This window comes from Neomonachus schauinslandi, chromosome 13 (genome assembly GCF_002201575.2).
Source record: "Neomonachus schauinslandi chromosome 13, ASM220157v2, whole genome shotgun sequence".
Classification (NCBI taxonomy): domain Eukaryota; kingdom Metazoa; phylum Chordata; class Mammalia; order Carnivora; family Phocidae; genus Neomonachus; species Neomonachus schauinslandi.
This window is the reverse complement of record NC_058415.1, coordinates 31,395,948-31,412,278: the sequence shown is the minus strand read 5'-3', so window position 1 is coordinate 31,412,278 and position 16,331 is coordinate 31,395,948. Positions and strand designations below refer to the sequence as shown.

General features: G+C 36.8%; 1 protein-coding gene across 3 annotated transcripts in view; it reads right to left on the bottom strand.

Annotated features, from left to right (window-relative positions):
* IL33 (interleukin 33) overlaps positions 1 to 16,331 on the bottom strand; it is a 40,782-nt gene that overhangs the window by 6,293 nt on the left and 18,158 nt on the right. For 2 of the 3 annotated variants that reach the window (XM_044920613.1, XM_044920615.1), the window contains exon 1: positions 5,046 to 5,142. In XM_044920613.1, coding sequence (XP_044776548.1) covers positions 5,046 to 5,142 — 97 coding nt within the window. Of the gene's footprint in view, positions 1 to 5,045; positions 5,154 to 16,331 lie in introns of those variants that run through there. The other variant, XM_021682406.1, reaches the window with a different exon arrangement.

Here is a 16,331-nt window from a genome sequence, read left to right as displayed (position 1 = left end):
AATTCTATATAAGGGAGTGTGGATCTACATCCAACATATATCAGTCTTTGTCTGAGGGGGAACTTTTATGGTCATATGAAATCTATAATCTTTTTTACTTATCTAGAATGTACTTTTAATAATTTTAGAGGGACAGCTATAGTCTCTAGAGTTTATTGATACTAAAAATAACTGACTCATGTTAAGGAGCTTTTTTCCCTATATTTTCTTTTAGGAGTGTCATGGTTTCAGGTCTTACATTTAAGTCTTTAATCCATTTCAGGTTAGTTTTTGTGAGTTCTTTTACATGTGAATATCCAGTTTTCCTAGCACCATTTATTGAAGAGACTATCGTTTCTTCTTTGAGTATTCTTGGCTCCCTCATCAAATGTTAGTGTGCTATCTGCAATTTTAGGAACTAACATAATACAAATACAAATTAAATCAGTTAAAGTAAAATATTTAATCACCTATTTAGTAATTTTTATTCATTTAGTCAAAGAAAAGGTCTCAAGTAAAAAATTAAATTTGCTACTTGGAAATTCATAAAAGGCCTTTCAGGTCAAACAGAAAAGAAAGTCGTGACACTTGAGTCATGGCATCTCAACTTTTAACATTACAATAAATGAATTATTAAGCAATTTCTATAATACAGCCAAATTTCAATTTTTCACTCACAGTAATTCAGAAAATGAAAAGTTACTTGTGACTTTGGGATCCATTCTATGATTTTTTTTTAAATTTTCTAAAAGATTTGCCTTCCTCATATGCTTTTCAAAGTTAAGTAAGTTTTGTTAGCCACCATTTTGAATAATCTATATCTTGCCTCCAATTCAGATGGACATCTTCCTTTAAGTCTCTTCAACTGTCTGAACAGGGCAAGACCACTTAATTATACTCACATCTACCCTGGAACTTCCCAAAATTGCATCACAGCTTATAAATATCAGCTATAGTATCACATATTTATGTAGTGCTTTTACAATTGCAAAGAAATTTATAAAGCTATGCCAGAGCCAGCATTGAACTTGATCTCCTAATAAGTAATCTAAGACAATACTTTATTAACTATATCACATTGTCTCTCCAGACATAAAGGGCATAAGGTGATATTGTAAGGATGCTCATTCCTTACATGCTTATCTTTATGTTGTATTCAGAATCCCATTGGACATGACTGACAGGCATGTCTGATACAGAGAGTGGACTCTCTGGGGAGCAGGATGTGGGTCTTGGGTGTAGTTAGATGTAAGGGTCATGATATTGAGGAAGGATTATGGATGTAGAAGAAGAGAGGAGCTTAAGACAGTGATGTAGGTGTTAGCATCTAGTGGGACAAACACTGGGTATAATATATAAAGGGGTGACTACACTTGAAGTATTGAAGATACTTCACATTGGGAGAATTTGGAAGAAGGTATACTTTGGTGTTTGGGGCAGCTGAAAGTACAGTGTAATGGTTGTACTCTCAGATGGGAAACACAAAGCTGTCATGGCCTTGGGGACTCTGTGGGAGTGAGTGCTCACTGGGGTCAAAGGGCCATAATCTCAAGCTTATGTAAGGACTGTTGTCACTTCCTATGTCTCTATCTTGCCTGATGTCTGAAAGCAGTGTCTTAGCATGGCTTGTGAGGAAATTCTCATAAGTAATTTCATCATAGCAACAGCATGATGAAACCCCTCACGCATTTCTGGTGAGTAAATGGGAAGGGGCCTGGAAATCTTCCTGTAGTTCTGCCACTGAGAGAGCCAGACTATGGCTGAGCCTAAGGGGAACTACATAAGTGAATCACTCATCTTTCATTTCTTTCCCAAACACCTATTTCTCCAAGCTTGCTTCTCACTACTTATTACCCTTGATTGATCTGTGGCATTTGACTTTGGGAACCACATCCTTCTCTAAAACCCTTTTTCCCTTATTGTCATGTCACCAGTCTCCTTAGGTTCTTTTTTTTCTCTGATCATCCATCTCTGTTTCTCTGTTAGTTTTTCCTTGTCTGCTCCTAAAATGTTGGTGTTCTGCAGGATTTGTCCTTTGCCTTTTCCTCTCACTCTAGACTTTCTTTCTGGGCAATCTTGCCTGCTCCAATGACTTCAATCATCTTTTTGTATGCTGATGACTCCTCAGATTGTAACTCTGGTCTCTCTCCTGAGCTTTGTGTCGGTTGCTCTTTCTTCATGGGGTATTTTGACTTCAGTTAGCTTAAGGCATCTCTGTATCTATCTATGGAGAGCCTCCAGAATTCTGGACATCTCTACCTGGATGACCTCTACTTACCCCAAATTCAAATATACTCATAATAAAAAAAAATCTTTATCTTTCTCTACCCACAGTATATTCCTTCTGAATTCCTATCTTGAAAAGCAGTACCACTTTCTACCATTGTCTGCCCAAATCCTAAATCACCTTGAAAGCTGAGATCATCTATTTTTCCCTCTGTCCATCCCTCCATTTATTTGGTCTGTAATTAAATCTCATTGGTTTCACTTTCTGAATGTATCTGACATTTAGTCCTTCCTTTCCATTCTGTTGTATTAGGTCAGGCCCCTCATCCTCAGTCCCCTAGATGAATGCAGTAAACCTCTAGCCAGTTTTTTTTTTTCTATTCTTGCTCCCTCACTCTGTCTTTACACCACCATCAGTGTGATTTCTCTAAAATAAAAATATCTTGTTATTCCCCAATTGAATGCTTTCAATGGTTTCTTACTGCTCATAGGATAAACTTGAAGCTCCTTCACTTTAACTTTAGAAGATATTCCATGGACAGACTCAAATTAAGTGGTGTGATATCTATTCGTTTCCCTGCCCAATTATTGCCATGTGGGGATATGTGCCCAATGTTGCTAGATTTTCAGGTATTTCAAGAGATTCAGATTTTTATACAAAATCTTCTAATTTTTAAATGTTTCCTCAATTAAAAAACACAATAATATGGTTCAGGCCAAATAAAATGCTTCTGCTGCATGGATCTGCCCCAAGGCTCCCATATTGTGACTTCTGGCTAGATGCATAAGGAAACTAGATTGTCAGGGGAGGAAAAGGGTTGATGGATGTAGGGGAGAGGAAGTAGCAGAGGAAAATGGCCTGACTCTGGGAGTAGCTTCCTGGAAACTGGGAAGGGAATGAGTTTGGGGAGGGGCTTTTCTCTAGCTCATTAAGTCCTGTATCTTGTCCATGCTAGAGGTGAAATACTCTGGTGGTGACTCATATGGAACCTCACATGTATATCTCTAGTGGGTGGATATTGAGTTTTGTGGCTTTGTGACTGTGTCAGATCTTGCTAGCCCAAAGGAGGAGAAGGAACTAAAACAAGCTTTCTTGCTTTGTTGCTTGGTGGCTCAGAACAGTTTATTTAGAAAAATGACTTTGCTTGCACCTTGAATTTTGAGAAATACCTGCCACACACTTTATAGGTATCTGTTGAAATTTTGGCCAAGAGTGTATAAATAATGACAATCTTAGTGTTAAACTGAGCCAATATCATTGGAAAAGAAGATCTGTTAAGAGACAATAAAAATGTGCTATATTCCAAAGCCATATAAATGGTTTGGGGATTATCTTTATCACTGTTTCTTTAAATGGTATAAATGAGCTGTTAGGGCCACTGCACCCTTAAAGGAGGGGTTACATTTTAATTTTTGCATCAATGCTAGCAATTCTGGCATAAACTCCAGCCTGCCCCCTCACTCCAGTAACTATGAAGGGGCCACATCTCCTGGGGTACAAAGAATACACAGTCTTTTTTTTTTTTTAAGAGAGAGAGTGGGTATGCACAAGCTGGGGTGGGCAGGGGCAGAGGGAATTTATTAGGAGGGAATTTGAAGACACAGAGTCAGTTCCAAGGAGTCACTGTTTCTACACAGAGCATTTTGACTCAGACACAAATAAAAGGACTAACTTAACTGTGATTTTCTGGCCATTCAGAAACCACAGTCAAATTAATGTTTTCCCTGGTTACTAAAACCAGCATGGGTGGGCCACAGCCCCAGGGAAGAGAGAAAATTATATTCTTTAACACTGCTTTATCTTCTAGCCTTAAAGATGTTCAGGGAAACGAAGAGGAGAACAAAGGACAAAGGTACACCTGTCCCTACCATCATTCCTCATCTTCTTTTTCTCTCCATTCTGGCCAGGGTTCTATTAACTTTCTTCTGTGTTACCTCTTTTGTATGGAAAAAATGTGAGTATAAATTTGCATAATTTTTTTCCTAGGATAATTTTTTTAAAGATGTATTTATTTACAAGAGAGAGAAAGAGAGCACAGGGGCACATACATGCTCTCCAGTGGGGGAAGGGGCAGAGGGAGAGAATCTCAAGCAGACTCCCCGCTGAGCATGGAGACTGTTGTGGGGCTCAATCTCACAACCCTAAGATCATGACCTGAGTGGAAACCAAGAGTCAGACACTTAACCGAATGAACCACCCAGGTGTCCCCTAGGATAATTTTCAGGATCAAAGATATAGCCCTTTCATCTTAGAGCTATGGCTACTGCCTGACTTTATTTACCTTTCAATTTATGCCAGATTTTTTGAGTTTGCAACTGGACAGACTTGAACATCATTTGATCAATTCTATTTTACTTGGGGCATGGATTATTCAAATATCTTCACTTACTATTCTGTCCTTTATCAGAAGTTGCAAGTCAAGACCACAGCTTGATACATCAAAGGTGTATATTATATATACAATAAATATTGAATGAAAGAAGATCAGATTAAAATTTTGTTAGTCTAGGAAAAAGATTTTGGGATTAGTTGGAAAGAGGTGTGGATAGGGAGAAGGGATTGATATGAAGGACTATGTATGTTTATCACTATTAGCAGGTTTAAATTACTCAAACCATTCTTGTCCTGGGAGGTATCAAATAAGCAAAAGTTGGCTATATATAGTCTGTTTAAAACCAAACGCTGCTCTATTACAAACTTATGAGCTATCCCTTTTAATTTCAGCTCTTATACTCTTAGTAGCTTTTGGCAAGATAGCATGTATGAACATCAGAATAATAAGAATTTGATAACAGATAAAAATAGTGTGCAAAACAATCAGAATTTCTTAAGTCCTTACTTCTCAGCTTGGGAGATTTTACCAAAGCCTTGCTTGCTGAACTGTTCATCTTTGCTGGGGAGATTTTGGTGGTTGAATACTTCATTTTAGTCTTCATTTTTCAGGCTTCTGTGGATTGAAATGTAGTATTAGTTCAATTGTTTCAACTTGAAAATAAACAGAAATAACTGTGGCTAACTCAAAATAGCATTAATAACATAGTCACCTAAAGAAAATAATTATTTCAGTAAAATTTGAATATAGTTTTCTGAAAATATATCCATATTGAAATATAGTCAGAGGACAAAAAGAACTACAAGGAAGTCTTAAACTTTACTTAGTGGGTTTATTGTTGGTAGTATTATTGATATTAGGATTCTAAAATGTTTTTACTATATTATAGGATAGAGTGAATAAGTAGATATATTGATATTATAGGATTTTTATTGCAGTGGAAAGGAGATACAAATATAAAATATAAGAAGCCAAGGGAAAAATCTCTGTAATGTTAAATCTGAGTCAGCAGTATCAGTGTGCCCATATCTTAGGTTCTAAATACTTTTTCCTCTAAAGAGAACCAGGACTCTCTACGTCTGGGCTGAGAATGTAGAAGTGAATATGAAATATTCAGTTATGCCAGAAAGCAGTCATTCAAAAACTTGTGAGTTTGTGTCAAAAGGACATAGGAGTCCCCCTTAAAGGGTTTCTCACTGGCCAAATTTGGCACAATTTGAGCATCAGAAAGAATAATGATGGTAATTCACTATAAAACATTTCATGCAAAAAAAAAAAACCCACCAGTCCATAGCATTCCTCAAGAATGAATGAACAAGAGATCTATTCATTACAGAAGGAATGGTAGAATTAGAAAAATAACAATCTTGTAGCCCCCACTGTAATACTTGATTCAAGCAAGGATCATCAATGGATGCTATGCCTTGAGTGTCAAGATGGGTCAGAGTAGTTTACTGAAAGAATATGCATTTTCTCTTATAAATTGCAGAAAGCCCCATATTCATTTAGTAGGGTACCATAGCCTGGCTTCATCATCAAGGTAAGGTAGTGGTGCTTTGATTTGTGGAGGGAGCAAGACTTCTCCAGCCTTAAATTCTCCCCTTACATTGTTTGAAATTCTACTAATAGTTACTTCTACTTGTATTAAGCCTTGCCCTCTTTTTCCTAGATTAAAAAAAAATTTAGTGTATCCCAGGAGTGGTTACTATTTAAATCTCTTACAAACTTTATATGAATCAGCCCTTTTAGCAGGGTAAGGGATGAGCATTGAGTTACGACATTAGAGGACTCTGTGAAATATAAACTTCATGCAACTTTTTTTTGTTTCTGAACAACCTTGAATAGACTGAAATTCCAAATTTTCTTGTTTAGATAGAACTAGAATCTTACACACAGCCATCCTATTTACAACTGGCTTCGTGAGCAAAAATCTTCAATGGTAGAAGAACACTTAGAAGCAGAGAACCTTAGATATCATTTTCCTGAGCTTCTAAATCTATGGATGAGTAAGCTAAGACTGAAAGAAAGTGCCTTGCCCAGGATCACAAAAGCAAAACTGGGACCAGAATCTAGTCTCCTGATTTCCATCTTTATGACAGAGCTTCTGCACCGTGTCTCCTCTCTCCTTCCTCGGTTGTAGGAAGGAAATAATCAGAACTGGAAATTTGGCCAGTTGTCCAACTTCTTTAGAAATAATAAATTTCTAAATATGGTGGTTAATATGTAATCATAACATGTGCAGTTAGGTAATCTTACTGTAGTTAAATTTTAAATTTTCAGGAAATTGTTCAAATAATACCCTGCACACAGTAGGTATGCAGGTAACACTTTACTGATAATATGAAAATTGTAATGCTGGATTGTTTTTTGTTTGTTTGTTTTCTTTTTTATCCAAAGATCCTTATGTCCTAGAAAAAATGTTCTCCTGGATGGACATTTACCCCCCACCCCCACCGCCCCGCAACAAACTGTTGCATTTTTCAAATAAATCTGGGAAATATTCCTATCTATAGTCCACCTCTTGTGAAGTCAGAACCACATTAGCATAATAAAGATGTTGACAGTCCTTCATTGAAGATTCATGGGTACTTTTGTTTAATTATTTTTGGTAATTATTTGATCTTGTAACTTCCCCCACTACCTCTATTAATCCCCTATTAACAAGGACTATCTATTATCATGGACTAATCTGAGATAACACACTTGGAAGAACTCTGCTCTAAACCAAAATTAGCTTTCTGATTTAAACAACATAGATAAGAAACTGAAATACCACATTTACAATGGAGTGATTGACACAGAGAAAGTCAGCTGCTTTTTAAGAATCAAATGATAAGCATAGTCAGGAAAAAAAAGAAAAAAAAACATAGAAAAAAAAGCATAGAAAAAAAAGCATAGTCAGGAAATATTTTTAAATCCTATTCTAAAAAACAAAGCATTTTCTTTAAACAGTCTACAAATCTTTTGCTTTAAAAAATACAATCACTCTTTTCAGGATTAAAATTTACTTTTATTCTCGTATTTTTAAGTCAGAAATATTTCAGAATATATAGCAATATAAAAATCACTGGTTCTTTCATGCTGCTTTTCCCAATAATATAGGCAAATATTCTTGCACACTGGTTATGATACCTTACCTTATAAACGTGAAGGGCTGGTCTCAAATAATGAAGTTTCTTGTCATCAGCATTTGGTAGTGGTTGATGCTATAGTCCAACTCTACTTATATATATGCACTTGGATTAAGCAACATTGGGTGGCAGTGTTTGATGAATGAGGCAATGCAAATAGCACTAACTGAATGGGTTAGAATGAGTGGGAGTATATACTGTCCCACAGCCAAATCCTAAACAGAGCTTTCAGATTATTTTAACTGCAGCACTTTCAATGAGTTATACTCAGTTAATCATTAATTTTTATGAAACCTCTATGACATGGACTCTAGGTATTGTTTATTGCTCAATGTAGAGCGTACAAGGGCACAGACTTTCATTGCCTTTCTCTTTTCTATTGGGAAGCTGAAAACTTTAGGTAATTCTTTTCTGATTATAAAAATGATGTATGTGCACTCAGAAAATGGATAAATGGTAGGAAAGCATATATAAGCTATATTTCCTGACATTCTTTTTCCAATACAGAAATACTATGCATATATATTTTTTCATAAAAAATAGAATCTACTGCAAGTATTATTTTGTAAGCCGCTTTTTTGATTTTCCAGTTAATGTCAGAAATATTCTTTTACAGGAAGCATTATAAATAGCTTTCAATCATGTAAGTATACCATAACAAATCTTTTATTGATTAACCCTTTGGCTGTTTCTGTTTTTTTCTTTCTTTTCTTCTTTTCTAATATCACCAGTGTTGCAATTGACATGTGAATGTGTGTGTGTGTGTGTTGTAATTCTTGGTTAACTTTTGTATGTTCATTGGTAGCGCAAATTCCTAGTAGCAAGATTGCTGAATCAAGGGGTTTGTGCATCTTACATGTTGATAAGATATTACCCCATTGAATTTCTAAAAGTTTGTATTGGTTTATAGTTTTTTCAATGATCCAGGTGAATGCTCTTTTCACCATTGCCTTAGCAGCAATGGGTGTCATCACCTTTAAAATGTTTGCCTTTCTAGTGGAATTTAAGAAACAAAACAAATGAGCAAAGGCAAAAAAAAGAGAGAGGCAAACCAAGAAACATACTCTTAACTCTAGAGAACAAACCATGGTTACCTACCAGAGGGGAGGTGGGTGGGGGGATGGGTGAAATAGATGATGGGGATTAAGGATGCCATTTGTCATGATAAGAACAGAGTGATGTATGGAAGTGTTGAACCACTGTATTGTACACCTGAAACTAATATTATACTGTATGTTAACTAACTGAACTTTAAATAAATAAAAATTTTTTAAAAATTGCCATTCTAAAGAGTGGAAAATATCTCATGGTTTTGAATTTTATTTATTTAGTGAAATTAAGCATCTTTTAAACAATGTATTTGTTGTCAATTTCTATAAATTATTGATTTATATGAATTCTTTGTAAAGTAAGAAATGAAACATGTGTTGAAAAATTTTCCCCAGTACCATTTATCTTTAGACTATTAATGGCATTTTTTTTGGCCATACATAAATTTTCAAATCTCATGTGGTCAAACTTAATTATTGTTTTAGAATTTCTGGATTTTGTGTCCTGCTTCAAAACACCTCCCCTCCTCTAAAATTATAAATAAATTTATCACACCATTTTCTAAAATTGTATACTACTTAAAACCTAAATCTTTGATCCACTATTACATTTAGTATATAAAGAATAGGATTTTTTTCCGCTCCAGTGCTTATCACAACCACACATGTAATCCAATTTAGACAAAGTGAAGTTTCATATGTTATGTTGGAACTAGCATGCAAAGGGCTGTGAATGCAGCAACAAGGAGTTGGAATTTTATCCTGAATTTTTAAGCAAGTGAGAAGTACTATAGAAAATGTGTTTTGTGAATGTAATTTTATGGTTGTGTGAAAGAACATCTGAAGGAATGAAAGAAGAGAAAGATAGGAAACAAAGCCCAGTCAGGAGGCTAATTAAAATAGTCCAGGAAAAAGCAGTGAGGGCAGGGACTAGGGCAATGTTAGTGAGGCCAGGAGGGGATGAAGGTGGTGAGTGCTGCAAGCATTTCAGAAAGTCCTTGAATATTGGCGGGAGAAAGGGCCCCAGAGATCCCTGTTCCAGCTCCGCTAAGTCACTTAGCTCCTTAGTGGCTGAATCAGGATTAGAACCCAAGTTTGACTCTTGGTTCAGGGTTGTGTCCATCACAGAGCCTCCACAGCTCTTTTTGGATGTGTTTGTATCAGCTCTGGACTGGGGAAGTGAGGAGGTGAAGGGAACTGAGGGGGCAGTCAGGTGTTCAGGGTAGGAAACTCAGGTGAAGAGTCCATTTTCAGGTACAGATAATGGTCTGATGTGGGGCAGATGGAGTTTGAGATAAATGAGGAGCAAATATGGAACTTTCAGCACTGAGCTGGAATTAGGTTGTGGGTGGGTGGGGGAGGCCAGAGTTAGCAATCTGGATTTGCTACATGTAGATTTCAGCATGAGAATTGATGATGTAGGAACAAATGAGATTGTCTCAGCTGAGTGTAGAACAGGAAGAGCAGGCTATGTCTAAATGGAACTATAGGGAATCTTACATTTAAGGGGTAGGAGAAGATAAGGAGTTAGCAAAGAAGACCAGAAAGAGAACCAGAAAAAAGAAGAGTTCATATATTACGAAGTCTGAGAGAAAACCATCTCAAAAAGGAACATTTGGTTGATGGGCACTAGTAGACCCAGCTGGAGATTAGAGAACTTGGAGAGAGTCCAGTAAGCATGGGAATCTCCAAGAAACTGCAGTGGATTGCACAATGTGGAGGAGGAACTGAGACTTTTTCAAAAAATACATTAATGAAAGGGAAACAAAGAGAAAATTCTATCTTGACAGTACCACGGAGAAGGGAAGATGCTGCTTACCAGTTAGACAATCTTGGGCAAGTTACTTGATATTTCTAAGCTCTCAGTTTCCTCATAATAATTTTCTTCATAATAATTTGAACTCAGTGGCTCATGGCAAGAATTATGAAGGTATATTTTAAACCGTTGGCACAGTAGCTGGCACATAGTGGGAACTTAATACATGTTTTTATTATTATTATTGATTTTTTTTATTGGTATATGGTAGTCTTGGGCTTGTTTCAATGTAGAGAGAAAAGGAGAATGAAAAGAGAGAAATGAAATGAAGAAAACTGATATAATAATAAGTCCCAGAGGAGACAGAGAGAGGGAAAAGAATACTAGTGGAGGGGTTGGCTTTGAAAAGGAGGACACATACTTCTTTAGAAGAGGAGGAAGAGCAAGAGAATGGGTGAGATGTGAAGTTTTAAGGGACATGAACTTGATAGTCTTGTAAAAATGGCCTGAATCTTCATAAAGTAGGTTGTGAGAAGAGTTATAGAAATTAAGAGAAATAAGTATGAGTTTTAATTTTTGAGGATAAGTAGTTCCTTGGAGAATGTAAAAAAGAATTTATAAGGGATGGGGAACTACTGTTCATGGATATCGAGTTTCAGTTTTAGAAGATGAAAAATGTTTGGACATAGGTTGTGGTAATGGTTACTCAATAATATGAATGTACTCCATACCACTGCACTACATACATAAAATGGTTAAAATGATAAATCTTACCACAATTTTAAAAAATGATTTTAAAAAGGATAAAAAAATGGGAGTAGGAGAAGTAGAAAGATGAGGTTGTTTGGGTGAACAACCTGTCAACCTGAATGGAAAGAAATTAACATATGTAGAAAATGAGAAGTGTGCCACTTCTCTGTTGGCCCTGGGAAATGGGCACACAAGGAAAAGGGGTGGATTTTGAGAATAGTGGTGTCACCAGGGGAAAGCCACATTTTAGATGATAAAAGGAAATAGAAGAAGCTTTTTAAGAAAAAAGGAGGAAGAGGACATTCCAGATGAAATGTTACACATTTAAATTACAAAAAACAAAAAACCCCAAACAACTTGAAAGAAGATTTTAATCTATCAAGAAATAATTTCTTACATAGAAATTCATTAGTTGGGGATTCACATCTGAGCAACAACAACAAAAAATGTATGAAGTGTAGTCATTTCCAAAGTTGCAATGTGTGTGTTTTTCTCTGCCCCAAGGAGGCTTCCAGAAACTTATATTCAACAAATATCAAGTGTCCATAACTTGTCAGGGACAATGTATTCCAACAGCATTAATTACTTTCTAGGGCATCAAAGTGTTCATGGGACACTGCATGAAAATTTTCATTTCACTTTGTCTTATTATCTACATCTGATCAACTGGAAAATCATCTGTTGAATCACTAACCACCTCTCATATGTCAGGCAATGCCCTTTGATTAGCAATTTCCCTCTTTTAAAATACCTATACTCTTTATCATGTTAAACCTGTTGGTCTTTTTTTCCTTATTGTGAATTTTACTTTTAAAATAAATTCACTTAATTAGATTGATTTCCTGTGAGGAGGCTTGCTGTTAACATGCAGAGATAATAAATTTTTATTAAAATACATGTTAATTATGGAAAACTTGGAATATAAAATATTTGATGCCCTAGAAAGTAATTAAATGCTTTGAAAAGAAAGATACCTAGTAATCATTGTAAGGAAATTCTGCCCTCCTAAGATCCCAAGGTCCCAAATGATGCTGGATTTGCACCTATCTGTACTACAGCAGAGTGCTGCCTAGTAATGGTAACAGTAATAACTAACACTTCTCTAGTGCTGGGCTAGGTGCGGGGGGTATAGTAGTGAACAAAACAAACTTTCTCCTGCCCTCCTGGAGTTTACTTTCTTTGGGGAGATAGATATTGAACAAATAATCACACAAATAATTCATTTAGAAACAATGATAAATAAGAACTAGGCTGGTAAAGAAGATAAAGAGTAGTACTAAAGTCGTGTGGTCACAGAAGATGGCATTTATGCTGTACACCAAGGGTGTGAAGAATCTATGGAAGAGAGGGGACAGAGGGTGCCTTCTAGACAGAGAAAACCCTAAGGGCAAGGGCCCTGACAGAACTTGTAGTATTTAGGGAGTTGAGCAGGCTAGTGTGGCTGGAACACAGTGGGCAATCAGGAGAGTATAATGTAATGGGTTGGTGATGGAAAGGGACAGAAGCCAGGTAGGGCTGGGCCGTGGAAGCCAGAGGAAGGAGCTTAGATTTTATTCAAAATGCAGTGGGAAGCCAAGGAAGGATTTTAAATAATATGGGATGTGATTTGAGTTTTGTTTTTAAAAGAGTGCTCTGGCTGCCATATTAGGAACAGATAGAGGGCAGTAAGAGGGAAGGAATGAAATCATCAAGGAGTCTGCATTAGTTCAAGCTCTTAATAATGACGGTGATGGTGATGATGGTGATAATGGTGATGGCAGTTACAGTGTCTTGGCCATCTTCTGTGGGCCAGATGCTTTATAGATACTATCTCTGTCACCATGACCATGGTATTTGAGTATGATTGCCTTCATTTTAGAGATAAGGAAATAGAGATTGAGAGATTAAATAAATGTCTTAGTAAGTAGCAAAGCTAGGATCTGAACTCAAATCCATCTGGTTCTTTCTCTTATTCCATGGGAACCATTGTTAGAATGAGGTGTAATTAAAATCCTGGACTTGAGGGTCCATTCCTCACCTTGTCAAGCTTACATGCTCTTGCATGGGCAGAGGATCTATGAAGGTATGGTGCAATTATACAAACCCATTGTTGGGTCCTAGAAAATTACTGGAAGGAGAGAGTGTCCCCAGACTTGTCCTGGTCTGTAGGAGGGAGAGGAAATGGGGAGTATGACTAAGCTCGGCAACACTATATGACTTCATTCTGGGAGATTTTATAGGGGAGCAGAACAGAGAGGGTGAGATGGGAGAGTGATCACATTACCTTCTGTTCCCTTGGGTATACTGGTTTCACTTCTTTCTTGGGGGAGATCAGAAAAAGTGATGTGGAAGAAAAGGAGGTTGAAGTTTGGGGAACAATGAGATAGCATTGTCCTTACTCAAACTGAATCACTTCCTGTTCCTGAGTCTCTGACACTCTGAAAGTTTCTACACGCCCCTTACCTGGACCCAGGGAGAACATTTCTCCCAGAGAGAGGAAGCACTACAAAGAAATTTGGCAAATCAATGTGTGACTCAAGCCAAACCCCTGTGAGAGGAGGGTAGGGATGTTATGAGTTTTTAGGAAAACTTTTTTTTTTGTTCTTCACTTAATATTTATAAAGTACGTCTATGCTTTCCCACAGTTTTCCTGGACTCATTCTTACCCAGTCATTTTTATTCACTGGCACTACCTGCCCCTTCAACCTTTCTAATGTCACAGAACACTGCCTCCCCCCACTGTTCATTTTGTACCCACTGGAATGCTTACTGTTGCTCAATTCAGCACACACTTGCACACCTCCATGCTTTTGCTCAAGCTTTTCCTCTTGCTAGAGATGCCTTTTCTTCTTTGTCTGGGAAACTTCTATTTAACCCTTAGAGCCCAATTTCAATGCCTTTGTTTCCCTAACTACCCACAATCAAGCAGAATTTATTGCTTCTTTTCTTACTTGCTTATCACATCCAAGTATACTCAATTTCCTCTCTCCTCTGCTGGACTACTAGCTCCTTGGGAACAAGGGTTGTACCTTAGTCATCTTTGTTTCCCAAGCAATCATTGATAGCAGGCACCCAGTAAATATTGTGTACTTTGGATCTGTCCTTGCAAAATCCCTACATACTAGGTAAGGCAGGTATTACCCACTGAACAGATGTGGAGGCCCTATCCAAATCCCCTACTGAGTGGTAAAGCTAAAACTGTGGATTGAGCACTGTGGAATTGGCATAACTACAAAATGACAGTTTTATATGACTTAGCTAATAGAACTCAGGTCTTCTTATTCCTGGGTCAATGTTCTTTCTAAATCATTTAAAGAAGCTGACTTTCTGTTTGGCCTATGGCCCTATGGTTTTAGTGTGACCAAACATTTCGAATTGTTCAGTTCAGTGTGTTGTTTTATTCCCCTCCAGTGCACTTCCCCATGCCTCACATACTTTGGAGACCTAGCTATGTGTTGAACCAAATTTTTAATGATTTTTGAAGAAGCAGAGGTAGAATGACCTCCATTCCCAAGCTTAGACTCAGCGTTTGCTTCCTCCCTGCAGGGCTCTTCAGCTCTTTAGGTCTTAGTTTCCTCATCTCAAAAATGAAGAGGTTGCATGAAAGCCAGGGTCTTCCTATCCCTTTGACTCTTTCTTGTGCTCCTATACAGGCTCCCACTTCAGCGCCTTCCTTCCCCTTTCCCTGGGCCTGCTACTTCAATACCAGCAGCTGCACCAGCCTTGCCCCACAAAAGATGTCATTCTCAGAAAAATGCACAAGCTCTGCCTCAGCCCTGTGCCCCCTCCTCTCTTTCACTACCTCACAGCAGATAGGATGACAAGGTTTGACAAGGGGGGAATTAAGTAACTTGGAGTCATGTCTTAGGCAAAGGCAGATCTGAAATCCAGGTAAGCCATGGACTTGGCTACATTCTGTCTTAGGGCAAAATGACAAAGAAAAAGAAAGTCTATAGAGTTTGTAGTATATACATACATATATATATATATATATATATATATATATATGGATTTGGGAAACTTTCAAGTGTTAGAGGAAAGCAATATATGGGAAAGAAACAACATGGAACAAACAGGTCTTTGGTTTTAATTTAATTCTGAAGTTTAAAGTTGACATAATTTTTTTCTTTTACTTACAGTTTTTTTTTAAGTAAAACTGGACAAGTAATATACAAACTATGGATTAAGGAAAAATTCAGTGGAGCATAAAAATTCAGTAGGACTATGCAGAGTTAAAATAAAAGTTCTTCTGTGTTTTTAAAAATTTACCTTTATATAGTATTTACCACATGCCAAGTATTGTACTAAGTGCTTTATATATTTAACTCCTTCAATCATCACAACAATTTCATCAGGGAGGTACTATTATTTTCCCTATTTTATATGAGAAAACTGGGGCACAGAAAGATCAAGTAACTTGCCCAGGGATCCATGGCTAAAACCTGAAGCAAATATTTTCAGAATTCATGAGGTCCTCTAGAAAGAGGTGGAGGAATCTAAACCTCTTGGGTTTCAGATCTTCCTGCCTATCCCCCACATCCAGAGCAGAAACTCCTTGTCCATACTTGGTTTCTGCTTAAAGTTTACTTGGTCAAAAAAGTTTTGCTGTAAGAAAACAAATTGAAGTTTTGAGAATATGGCCTAAATCCCTGCCATTTGGATTATTTAACCCTGTAAAGGGAGAGTGAAACTAAAGCCCAGTTCATATGCCATCATTGGTCATCTAGTTGATGAGTAGATTTAGCAGCATCATAAGAAGAAATCATTGCAGTTTAAGGTTGGAAGAGGGAATTCTCAAAACTTTGTCAGGAGTAGAAACCTTGTCTGAAAAAGAAATATTACAAAGAACCCCAAGAAATTTTTAAAAATCAGTAATTTATTAATTTATTAATACAAATATGGTTTTAAGTTTAAATTTTAATATTTGCTCATTATAAAGTTAATTAGTCAGAGACTTTGTTTTCAGCATAATGGTGGATTAGTTACCATGACAAGTCCTTCTGACAAAAAGAACTAAAATCTTGAAAGAAATCTTTTAAAAAATCTTTTCAAAACTCATTGTTGAACTAGAGTGAAAGTTAGTGTTCAAAATACTGGGAGGCAAGAAATCTTGGCTTTTTCCTAAAGT